The sequence below is a fragment of the Dromiciops gliroides genome, chromosome 2 (genome assembly GCF_019393635.1).
Source record: "Dromiciops gliroides isolate mDroGli1 chromosome 2, mDroGli1.pri, whole genome shotgun sequence".
Taxonomy (NCBI): domain Eukaryota; kingdom Metazoa; phylum Chordata; class Mammalia; order Microbiotheria; family Microbiotheriidae; genus Dromiciops; species Dromiciops gliroides.
Window position 1 is genome coordinate 503,335,951 of NC_057862.1, and position 13,568 is coordinate 503,349,518.

At 35.8% G+C, this 13,568-nt stretch overlaps 1 protein-coding gene across 1 annotated transcript in view; it reads left to right on the forward strand.

Annotated features, from left to right (window-relative positions):
- PXDN (peroxidasin) overlaps positions 1 to 13,568 on the forward strand; it is a 150,384-nt gene that overhangs the window by 78,020 nt on the left and 58,796 nt on the right. The window contains exons 4-5 of the mRNA XM_043985908.1: positions 4,571 to 4,642; positions 13,383 to 13,454. Of these exons, the coding sequence (XP_043841843.1) occupies positions 4,571 to 4,642; positions 13,383 to 13,454 (144 nt within the window). The remainder of the gene's footprint in view (positions 1 to 4,570; positions 4,643 to 13,382; positions 13,455 to 13,568) is intronic.

Genomic DNA, 13,568 nt, shown 5'->3' on the forward strand with positions numbered 1-13,568 from the left:
ATGTATGTATATAGAGAGATGGTCTCTGGGTCAGGTTGATCTAGGTTTTAAGTCTTGCCTCTGACACAAACTCAGACATACTGACTCTGTGACCGAGATCAAGTCACCCAATCCCTTGGTAGCCCTGGCAACTCTCTAATCCTTGGTTAAATGAAGTAATATATGTAAAAAGTGCTTTGCAAACTTTGATTATCACTATTATTATTAATTATCATTGAATTAGTATGAATTTCAGCATAGTTTCTTGTGAGAATAAGTAGAAGAGATGGAGGAGGAAGATGAAAAAGAAAAAAGGAAGAGAAGAATTAACAGGAACATGAGGAGTAAGAAGAATAAAAGGAGAAGGAACAGGAGAAATTCTTATTAGGAGTTCACTATTCCAGTGGTGTCAAACTTAAATAGAAATAGATCTAATTAATTCTACAGGGAAGTAGGGGAGAGGAAGATAAGAAAAAGTGTAGGATTGAGAGAAGGGCGGGTGGATTGGGAGAGGTGATAGTCAGAAGCAAAATACTTTTGAGGAGGGACATAGTGAAAGGAGAGAGAGATGGGGGGGGAAGGATAAACAGGGAAAAAAAATAGGATGGAGGGAAATAATGTGAATAGAATTAACTCACCCATAAAATAGAAGATAACAGAGTAGAATACATGAAGAGTAATACCATAAGCAAATTAAGGGAGCAGGTAATAGTTTACCTGTACAACCTATGGATAAGGGAAGATTTTTAACCAAACGAGATAAAGAGCATTATGTGATATAAAATTGATAATTTTGATTACATTAAATTTAAAGGTTTTTGCACAAACAAAACCAATGCACAAAATTGGAAGGAAAACAGAAAGCTAGGACTTTATTTACATTGTTTCTCTGATAAAGGCCTCATTTCTCAAATACACAGAGAACTGAAAAGAATTTATATGCATATAATTCATTTCCCAATTGATAAATGGTAAAAGGATATGAACAGGCAGTTTTCAGATAAAGACATCAAATCTATCTATCATCATATGAAAAAATTCTCTCACTATTGATTAGAGAAATGTAACTTAAAACAGCTTACCAACTCATACCTATTAGATTATTTAATGACAGAAAAGGAATATGACAAATGTTGGAGGGGATGGGGGAAAATTGGGACACTAATGCACTGTTAGAGCTGTAAACTTATCCAACCATTCTGGAGAGCAATTTGAAACTCTTCCCCATAGGCTATAAAACTGTGCATACCCTTTAATCCAGTAATAACAATACTAGGTCTATATTCCAGAGATTTTTTTTAAAAGGAAAAGGAAAAAAACATATGTACAAAAACGTTCATAGCAGCTCTTTTTGTGATGACAAAGAATTGGAAATTGAGGAGATGCCCATCAGTTGGGGAATGGCTGAAAAAGTTGTGGTATATGATTATGAATGGAAAACTATTGTACTGTAAGAAATAACAGGATGTTTTCAGGAATATCTGGGGAAACTTACATGAATTGATGAAAAGTGAAGTGAGCAGAACTAGGAGAGCTTTGTTCACAGTAATAGCAAAATTGTACAATGATCAACTGTGAATGACTTAGACAGTTCTGAAGGACTCATGAGAAATGCTATCCAATTCCAGAGAAAGAATCGATAGTCAGAATGTAGATTAAAGCTTACTTTTTAAGTCTTTCTTTATTATTTTTTCTTTTTGGTTTGTGTTTTCTTTTATAACATGATTAATATGGAAATATATTCTGCAGGATTGCACATGTATAACCTATATCAGTCATTGCTTGCCTTATCAACAAAGAAGGGGGAGGGGAGGAAGAAAGGGAGAGCATTTGGAACACAAAATTTTAAAATACAAATGTTACAAATTGTTTTTACATGTAATTAAAAAAATGTTGAAATGTAAAAAAACCCAAACAAACAAACAAACAAAAACACCTAGAAATGAACATCATTTCAGATGTATTGCACTTTGTTTATTTTGTTGAATGTTTCCCAATTACATCTTTTTTGTGTGTGTGTGAGGCAATTGGGGTTAAGTGACTTGCCCAAGGTCACACAGCTAGTAAGTGTCAAGTGTCTGAGGTCGGATTTGAACTCAGGTCCTCCTGACTCCAGGGCAGGTGCTCTATCCACTGCGCCACCTAGCTGTCCCCCAAGTATATTTTAATCAGGCTCATCCACTGGGAGTTTGACACATCTATCATACACCAATGAAATCACAGAGGTATTATTAAAAAAATAAAACCAAGAGAAATGAAATGAAAAGTGCCTTTTCACAACTCTGAAGCTGAGGTAGAAACTAAAAAAGTAATCTTAGGAAACCCATGCTTCTAAAAGAGTTGTCCAGACTAATCCCTGTAACAAGAATAGACCCATTCAAATCTGGACATCACCTATTCAGTGCCATTTACCCATGTCTCTTATTTGCTAGCATGAAACCTAATTGTATGCACACTTATTTGGTATAATGAAGACAGAGGTGATTTGATGTTTGTTGGTGAGATTAAAATTTATCCACTGTGCCTAGTTCTCAAAAAGATAATCCTATCTGAAGACCCAAATATAGGAAACAAGATTGATTCTGGTAAAAATATTTAGCAAGGATTAAAAAGTGACATAACAGGTTCCTGGTGAAATGTGATTATATATCTCCGAGTATGAAACTCTATATCTTTTGTTTAAAAATAAATGTGTTCATTTGTTGTTTTTATAGTATATGGGAACTTTGGTTCTTCATCATAAGGTCTTATAAGGGAGGCATTGATCCAGTGAAATTCTTGTACACAAACTTAAATATGATTTGCAAACTTTCTGATTTTTCATTTAGAACCCCTGCCTTTGGTTTAGATCCTTACACCTTTCATTCTCCTCTTTAAAGGTGTTTTAAAGAAAAAGTAAAGAAAAACAAATGTTTGACCACTAAATGTGGGTTTGATTTTTACTCAGCCAGAAATTTATAGTCCCCTTTAAAGGACTTTTTTGTTTCTTTCTCATAGAAAGTTTAACTTTACATTTTTTTAACCTATCTCTTCAAATTATAATGAATTAAAATTCATTTTATTTTGAAACAATTTTGTGTGTACTCACACAAAATTTTGCACAAACAAAACCATGTGTGGGCATGCACCTTCTCTAATAATTGGAGACAGTTCATAAGACAATATATTTAAAATTAGAAGAAAATGTAGTAGTAATTAAGTCTACTCCTTCATTTATCAGGTGAGGAAGTTGAAGCCCAGAGATCTTAAGTAATTTGTTCAAGGTCACAAAGCAGTGTCTATGGTAGGATTTGAACCCAGGTCTTTCTGACCCTAGCGCTTTCAGTCTACTTACTATACCATGCCTCTCAAAAAGAAACCAACCTTTCTAGTATTCCTAGTATTCTTTGATTCAAACAACTAGGAAAAAAATACAGAGTTGAAAATGAAATAAAACAACTAACCAACAAAAAAAGTGAAAATAGAAAAAAAGATAAACATGCTTCCCTTCTAAGAGAGTAACTCAAATGAGCTCCTATGACTTGTGGAACTGTCCCAATTAGGGACCTATAGTTGACTACAAGTCATTTCTGTAATCTCAGGTTAAAAAACCATATATGTTTCAGGTAAAAATTCTTGTATGGGTAGCTTGTAGACCATTTCCCGAGGGGATCCCCTGCATTGGCTATATGTGTGTATGTATATGTATATATACACATATACATATATGTATTGTATATATATGCATGTATATGTATATACACATATGTAGGTATATATGGGTATGTATGGCAATCCAGAAAAAAGTCTAGACAAAATCTCTAAAAGGCCTAATAGAAATCTGCAAACATTAGACATAATACATTTTTGTTAAATCATTTAGGTTTTATAATACAAGGCTTAGGCATCCCTTATTTAAGATATTCCTGTAAAAATAGGTCTAGTTGTAAGGTTAATGTCACTTAATTAGAAGTGAACATGCAGGCTTGACAATATCTCGGTTTTCAAGATTTTATTAGCCCCTAGGCCAAATTACTTTCCTTGGTATTTTTTTGTTGTGCTCATTTGATTTTGATGGGAGTCTAGTGCTGGTATTTCAGGGCACTATTTTGAACCTGGACATAATTGATTTACCAATATTTATTCCTGTATATTTACAGGTTGTAAAAGTGTTAGGAATAGAACCATATGGTTCATTTGTATTTTATGGCTATTTTTTGTTCATTTGTTTTTATCTGTGTGGGGAATAAGTGCTTTCAGTTGATTTAAAGTTTTAGGATAGTTTATTAAAAACCACTTGAGGGGGGGGGGAGACAAAGAATTGATCATTCTGGAGCTCCAATGGTGGCCCATGGGAAAGGTTTGACTTCCAGGAAGTTGTGTTTAATTTTTTCTCCCTTCCCTTTCCCTCCCCTCTGGACATGTTTAGTCTTTATCTCATGATGTTTTTCTTCTGAAAAGTGGGGAGGGAGCCACTGTGCAAACATCACCATTTGTTTCCCTCATTCAATTGTTCATTTTAAAACTGTCTTTGTGTCAACTTAATTCTTCTTTTTTCCATCTTGTCAGGTCTTGTGTGTGTACTAATATTCCCCAATGTTTCTTGTTTCAGCTATTTATACAAGAATGAAATCCAGTCAATTGACAGGCAAGCATTTAAGGGACTTGCCTCTCTAGAGCAACTGTAAGTGCCATCCTTCTTTCCCATGCTCTGCCTTTAGTCATATGATCTACTTGCTTGCCTTTCAATGGGGAAAGTGTGTGGCTTTGACTCATGTCTGTTCTTTGCATGCTACACATATATGTTCAGTGGGACATGAATTAAGTAGACTTTTATGTACGTGAAGTAGCAAACATTGACCAATTTCATTTGTTGCCTTTCTGCTGTGTCTACACATTTGTCATTTCCTTTCCCAATTCCTTTGTAATTTCCTGTAATTCTTGGGAAGTTGGGTTGGGGTTGGGGTGTGTATGAGGATAGGGTGGGGAAGGAGGAGAGAGATAAACAAATCTTATTATAGTAAATGTATTCACATGTAATGGGGGATAATCACACAATCTTTCTCTGATGTGCTCTTGCTAGATTAGTTCCCATGTAGCCCATATGAAGATGAGCTGAGCTCTTTTGGCCTTTTCTAGTAGGCCATATGTGCTGTGGATCAGTGATGAAGGACATTATCTTCATTGCTTTGGGTCAGTGAAGAAATCTCTTGGTCCCTGGGCTGGTAGAAGAGACAAAGGGAATGCATCAAAAGAATATGAATCAGAGGATGAGTCCTCACTCAGTAGATTTTAAATGGAGAATCAATGTGCAGTTTTGTTCTCTCCTTGTCTGCCAAGTGTGGGGGAGTTCTTTTTGCCTGTCCTTTGGACTTTCCCTCATCAGAGCCAAGTGGGTTGCTAAGTGGCCAATCCTCTGTTGATGCATCCTCCTCCATTTCTGTCAGCATAGATTCCAAGGGATCACTACATCATTCTTAAATGTTATTTGAAAATTCTAAGTCCTTTAGGGCTGAATCCAAGAACACTAGACTCATGAGAAGTGAGAAAGGGAACTAAAAGTCAATTCCACACAGGATGCATGGGACACCACCCAGCAAGAGGGAATTGGGAGTAGGGAGACTGAGAGGTTTCATGTTGACCTCCATTGTGCCCCCCCATATATATATATATATGGGGCACAATATATATATATATATATATATATATATATATATATATATATATATATATATATATATATATATATATATATATATATATATATATATAATGGTATTGACAGTTATTAAACTTTTTGCATGAGACAGACTTATTTGGGTACAACCAGATAGTTAACACAGATGTAGATTTTTGCACTGACTTACATATATTTTAATTTTTTTGTGGATTTTCTTTTTATCATTACTACTTCCTAGTGAATTTTGCCTTATAACAAATAAGTACAATTAGCCAAAATAAATAATCCCATTGGTCATACTTAGCATGTATAGTCTACCATCTCTCTGATGATGCTTTATCATCAGTCCTCTTAAGTCTAGAGTGGTCATTGCTTTAAGCAGAGTTTTGAAGTCTTTCTATGTTGTTTTCCTTAACATTATTGTTGTCATCAAGTAAATTGTTCTGGTTATCCATTTTTCGTTTTGCATTTCCTGTTATCCATTTCCATTTCATAGATAGCTTCCCAATAACTCATTAGAGTCCTGTACAACAGTTTGTTCAGCTATTCCACAATTGATGGGTATCCTCTTTCCTTCTGTTTTTGGTACTACAAAAATGCTGCTATAATATTTTATAAATATTTTAATCAGTTTTTGAAGTAGGAGAAACATCAATGAGAAACAACTATATATTGCCATAACTATTCCCAATGACATATATTTGTTCATGGCAGACACATTTCCCAGGGCCTATATTAATGTACTATAAAATACTTTTGAGAACAAAGTTCATGGAATAATATACCCATTTGAAAGAATTCTATATATGAAACTAATAAGAAAATTACTATATGAGAATTAAAATGTACGAGTCTTTTGTCTTTTTCACATTTCCATTTGAGCACTGATTACATGATTTGACTGAAGTTTGCTGCTTGTATTCTACAGTGGGCTTGATAAGACATGGGCCAGAGAGGTTTTTAATCATGAGAATGTAAATGAAGTAGCAAAGATCAACCAATTTAAGTCTTGGTGTTAGGCATCTTGCCTTGTTATTCTTTCCCAATCACATACTAACAACAACTGATGGGTCTTAGGTCCTTTTTATAGTAGTGAAGTATGTGTGTGTGTGTGTGTAAGGATTTTTTTATATGAGAAAGGAATTAAAGGAGATTGTGAATAGATGTATTTGGTTGTATAAAAATGGAAATAACAACAACAAAACATTATTGATATGACCCCGCTTATGTGCAAGGTACTGTGCCAAGCCCTTTACATATGTTATTTTATCCTCACAGCAACCCTGGGAGGGAGGTGCTATTATTATCTTCATTTTACAGTTGAGGAGATTAAGGCAAACAGAGGTAAAATGACTTGCCTCCTGTTAACAGCTGATAAATGTCTGAGGCGAATTTGAACCCAGGTCTTTCTAACTGTAGGCCCAGTGATCTATATACAATGCCACTCCACTGCCCGAATTTGAAACTAATCAAAATGAAACTAAAGGTTTAAATACCCTTATTGCTGAACACCAGTGACCTCATCTATACTTATTAAGTGCCTACTATATGTAAGGTAGTGTGCTAGGCATGGAAATAGAAAGTTTTGTTAAAACTTCTTCCCCTGTAACTTACAGTCTAGTAAGGAGGAATAAAACACAAACACCGACAGCACCTATACTACATAAAAATACACAAGGAATACATTAGAACACTCACCAAAGGGTTTATGTGATGTCTAAGAAGAAAGGGTATTTCTGACCCTAGGGGAATCAAGGAAGACTCCTTAAAGGCACATGGTTTGGGCTTTCTTTCCTTCTTTCTTTCTTTCTTTCTTTCTTTCTTTCTTTCTTTCTTTCTTTCTTTCTTTCTTTCTTTCTTTCTTTCTTTCTTTCTTTCTTTCTTTCTTTCTTTCTTTTTTTTTTTTGTGGGGCAATGGGGGTTAAGTGACTTGCCCACGGTCACACAGCTAGTAAGCGTCAAGTGTCTGAGGCCAGATTTGAACTCAGGTACTCCTGAATCCAGGGCCAGTGCTTTATCCACTGTGCCACCTAGCCACCCCCTGGTTTGGGCTTTCTTAATGGTAGCATGGATAAAATTTAGGGTGAAGAACCAATTGAGATGATCTTCCAAAGGAAATCAATAACAGGTTACAAACCTAGATGGAGAAGATTTGGAGGTAGAATTGTGAAAACTGGAAGTTATAGCGCTAAAGGGCTGGGGGTGCTAAAAAAAAAATCAAGATTTTTCAAAAGGGATTCTTAATCAGATATAGATATATAAACATTTAAAACCTATTTTGATAATTGTATTCAATACAGTTTGCTTCCTTTATAATCTTATGTATTTTATTTCATGCATTCAAAAGTATAATTTTGAGGAGTCAGGTTTCACCAAACTGACAAAAGGATCCATGAGACACAAAATGGCTAAGAACCACTAATCTAAAAGCCACATGGGGGCCTAGGCAGAATGGAAAGGAAGAGCCCGCAGTGTGCAGACACCTGGGTGCCAGAGACAGACACAGACAGGGGAGGATGGGTGACACTTGGGGGCCAGGGACAGACATGAGCACAGGTGGATGGAAGACAGATGTGTGGGGCTAGACATATGGAGCTGGACATGAAAGTGGGTGGGTGGAGCAGAGCAAAGGTCTCCTCCTTCTATGCTTGAGGTCTGAAGCCAAGAACCCTATTTGGTAGCAGTTGTCCATTCTTCTGCTTTATCACTTGGATGCTTTTTTAAATCAAGGGCTTTTTGGTTGTTTTGGGTGTGTGGTGGGTTGGGAAGCAGTAGAGTGCTGAGCCCAGGGGCAAGAGTGTGGAGAGAGAGAGAGAGAGAGAGAGAGAGAGAGAGAGAGAGAGAGAGAGAGAGAGAGAGACAGTGTTTGTGTGTGAGAGAGAGTGTGTGTGAGAGAGAGTGAGTGTGAGAGTGAGACTGTGAGAGTGAGTGAGTGTGTGAGAGAGAGAGTGTGAGAGAGTGTGTGTGAGAAAGAGTGTGAGAGTGAGTGTGTGAGAGTGAGTGTGTGAGAGAGTGTGTGTGAGAGAGTGAGAGAGAGAGAGAAAGAAACAGTACCACACAGTAAAGTTAACATAGATTTTTTTTTGGAATGTCACATTTCTTTCAGAATTCGTTATGTAAAATCAAATAAAATGAATTTATTTAGTGAGAACTGCTTCTAATTGTTGGAGAAGTAATTTGAACACAGGTCTTTCCTGGCTCCAAGTTTGTGGTTCTTTGTGACCTCAAACTTAGCTTTGCAATTCCAAAAGAGGTAATAGATTAAAGTGGTAGTGCAGATTTATTCTGAGAATATAAATACTTTACATGAATTCTAGGATCCAAAATCAGAGAAAGATCTCTAACACATTTTCTCATTTGATAACATGAGAAACATAGTTTAAAAAATTTTATTGATTCATTTTTTAAAATGTCATATTTATTTCTAAAGATATCTAACCCCACCCCACCCAGTGGTCTATCCCTTTTGTAAAGATTTTAAAATTAGGAGAAAATGAGCAAAACAAATTAACTTATGTTTCTGACAGTACATTCAGGGTTCATTCCCATAATATCTCATCTTTGCCATGAAGAAAGAGAGGTACATTTTCTCAATGCTTTTCCTGGGAGACTTACAGGTTGTAATAATAGTGATGTCATTTATGTCATTTAGATATCACTTTAAAGTTTATAGGGCACTTTCCTTACAACATGGTGGGGAGGAGGGGTGGTAAAATGTTGGAAGTGTAGGTATTATCCCAATTTAAAAGATAATGAGGGACAGCTAGGTGGTGCAGTGGATAGAGCACCAGCCCTGGAGTCAGGAGTACCTGAGTTCAAATCCAGCCTCAGACTTGCTAGCTGTGTGACCCTGGGCAAGTCACTTAACCCCAATTGCCTCACTAAAAAATAAAAAAAAAGATAATGAAAGAGAGGCTAAGGAAAATTAATAGAAAATTTAAGTGATGTTGAATGGCCTGCCCATGATCACACTCAATTTATTTGAAATGTAATATTTCTTTATTTTTTTGTGAGGCAATTGGGGTTAAGTGACTTGCCCAGGGTCACACAACTAGTAGGTGTCAAGTGTCTGAGGTCAGATTTGAACTCAGGTCCTCCTGAATCCAGGGCCGGTGCTTTATCTACTGTGCCACCTCGCTGCCCCTGAAATGTAATATTTCAATAATTGTGCCATAGAAGTATATACCTAGATTTTAACTGTAATTAGAAATTTTATGAAATTTTAAATTAACCAGTGAAGATATCTTTTATTCCCCCAATCTTGAATGGAAAAAGCCTATCACTATGTTTTGTATGTTTGTTGTCTTTATTTACCTTGCTTAAAGTTTAATTACTCCTTCAATCTGGTCTTTCAGCTGTTCCTTACACAAAGAATTTTGTCTCTCCTCCCTGGATCTCTCTCCTGGCCATCCTCCATATCTGAAGTGTACTACCTCTTTATCTTTTCTCTTAGAATCCTTTACTTCTTTTAAGACACCCAGTTCAAGTACGCTCTTCTAAATGAGCCCTGTCCTCATTTCCCCAGCTTCTAGTGCCTTCCCCTTCTCCCTTTCCCCCCTACCCACCCTTTTTATCTCTTTTGTTTCTGTTTTATGTGTACTTTATTTGTACATGTTGTTTCTCTTGGGTAAATTGTAAGCTCCTTGAGGGCAAGAACTCTTTTGTTTTTGCCTTTGTCTTCCCAGAATCTAGTACCATGTCTGACACAAAGCACTTACTAAATGCTCGTTGATTGATTAAGATTTTGAAGTGGCTAAATTCAAAGACTATTAAATTGTGTTCTGAGGATTCATTCTTTTTGTGACTCATTTTGAATGCTAGTAAAATCATCTCTCTACTAATCATGGTAATTTATACTTTCTAATGGGTAACTAGATGGTGCAGTAGATAGAATGCTGGGTCTGGAGTCATGAAGATGAGTCTTCCTGAGTTTAAATCTCTCCTAGGATACTTACTAGCTGTGGGACCCATAGGAAGCCACTTAACTCTGTTTGCCTCAGTGACCTCATCTATAAAATGAGCTGGAAAAGGAAATTGCAAACCACTCTAGTATCTTTGCAAAGAAAACTCAAAAAGGGGTCACAAAGAATTGGACATGGCTGAAAATGACTGAACAACAACATACTTTCTAATTTACCTTTTCCTCAGAGCCTTATTTTATTCCTCATAGGATCACACATAGATTTAGAATCAGAGTGACTTTAGATGTCTTATGGCCTAATCCCCTTCATTTTATAGATGAGCAAACAGACTCGGAGATTAAATGATTTGCCCAAGGTCACACAGGCTAAGTTGTCAGAGTGGGGATTCAAACCCAGGTCCAGTAATTCTAAGTTCCATGCCTGTATCACTGTACCATGTTGTTTCTAGCCTCATTAAAAAAATGGTAGCTTTCTTTTTCTATCTCTGAAACCAGGCAGAGCAGCAGATGCAGAGTGGAGTGAGCCTTGAAGTCCAGTTTTTGCCCTATATAAAGGAAGATATTGGGAGGAATTTGGTACTCTTCCCTCCAGCCCTCCAATCAGAAGGGAGAGAACTCTGAAGAAGGCAGTCAGTCAAGGTCGTAGTTAGCATAATGGTGATGAAATTAGAGGTGATGAGCTTAATCTGGGAAAGACATCTTGTTCCTTGGAGCTGGAAACAGGCAGAGCAACAGTTGCAGAATGGAACTATAAACCCCAATATTGCTACTATAAAATATGTGCCTGTGATAAGGGTCCACTTCATTACACTGGATCTTTTGCGACTATATAGTATTTGATGCTTTATCAGGATTTAATTCACCATAGTATATTACTTAGCAAAACCAATGTTATAATGAGAAATCAGTTTGTCTAAAGCAGGGCTTCTTAAACTATTTCCACTCAAGACCCCTTTTTGCCTGAAAAATGTTTATGTGACCCCAGGTATATAGATATATAAAATAGGTTTACCTAACCTTTTACTGTTGTCAAATTTTTTGCAACCCCCACAGCCAGTTATGTGACCCTGTATGGGATTACCACCCAAAATTTAAGAAGCTAGTGCCTAAAGAAGTATTTTTCCTGAAAATGCAAAGAATCCATTATTACTCATTTTGCTAATGATATGAATCCAAGATGGAGAATAACTTCATGTCTCAGGTATCATAAAACTAGGTGGGAATTTTATGTAAATATTACATGATTTTCTGTTGAAAAAAATCTCTTTATTCCCATGTAGTTGATTTCCATTTCCCAGACTAAAATGAGAAAATCTTACTTTTTATAGTTGGATAAACTTTTAGAATTTTGGTCATTTTATTGATATATTTTGATTTTACTTAAATTTGTTCCAAAATAGGTTCTTTCCTTTTTCCTATACAGTGAACTATTACTATTATTGTTGTTATTTCATTCATTCATTCTTTTATTTATTCATTCATCTATCTCTCTATCTATCCATTCATTCTTTTTAAAAAAAAATATTTATTTTGCGGGGCAGTGAAGGTTAAGTGACTTGCCTAAGGTCACACAGCTAGTGTCAAGTGTCTGAGGCCGGATTTGAACTCAGGTACTCCTGAATCCAGGGCCAGTGCTTTATCCACTGCTCCACCTAGCTGCCCCCCATTACATTCTTATACCATAATTTGTCCATTCTTCAGTTATTGGGCTTCTTTATTTCTTGTTCATAAATACTACATTCTAACCAAATTTAGAGTGTATGTATTGTCCCTGAATTTCTTTATTTGCTACATAAAAGAGCATCTTTAAAGCATGTTCTATGCCATGTACAAAATCCATAAGGCCATATAGTTTGACCAGCTTCTGCACAAGAGTCCCCTCTGTAACATGCTCAACAAATCATCATTCAGCCTTTGGTTAAAGACTCTCAGTTATTCTCATTAAAATTTTTTTTCTGTCAAGATTAAATCTGATTTTTTTCAACTTCCTTTTGTCTTTCTTTGTGTTTGTTGCCCTCTGGGGCCACAGTCTAATCTGCTTTCACTTGATCTCTTTAAAGACTTTGAAAATAGGTTCCTGTATTTCCTGCCTTCTTTATGCAAAGCAACCCCACTTTTTCCCCTTAATCCTTATGGGACATTAGTGGGAGAACTCTGGGTTCTCTCCATTTTACCAGTCTTTTGTGTGATGCAGCACCCAGGACTGAACACAATAACCCAGATGTTAATTGGAAGAAGGCAAAGCAAGGAGGAATGTTACCTCCTAGCCCTGGATGCTCTGTTTTTTATTGTTTATTTGTTTTTTGTTTTTAATGTAGCCCAAGATGACATATTATTATTATTTCCTGTGAAAAATCAAGTATCTTTCTGGACTTAACTAAACACTCAATTCAAACAAATATTTCACAAAATACATTCAGTGGGCAAGGCACCATGTTAGGAACTGTGAAAAAAGCACTATAAAAATATAATTCATCAGGACCCTGAATGCTATTTTAAAAAATTAGAAATACAGTTAATAGGTATGATAGCATTTGACCATGAAATCATAGATTTGGAAAAAATAAAATGTTTTACTAGCTTTAACTGGTGAGATACTTTATTAATAAGATAATGTTAGTTTTATGTGAATTTGATTGTATAAGCAAACTTATAAACTTTAAATTTGTTATTCAACTTTTCATTTTGATCTTCATATTTGAATGATCCTTTTATTTCCTATGAAAATTATATTTAGCTTATCCTGTTTACAGTGGAAAATAATGGTTCTGAAGAAAGCTGACATGAATACGTTTTGATAGTTTTTATTTTTTGCTTTTATAGATACCTGCACTTTAATCAGATTGAGACATTGGACCCAGAATCATTCAATCATCTTCCCAAGCTTGAAAGGCTGTAAGTTTTCTTTTTTTGACTCTAGTCCAGGTGTTATTGAGCTGATCTGATAGATACCAGGAGTCCATGAACTTGGGTGGGAAAAATGCATTTTTATTTTCACTATCCTTTGGT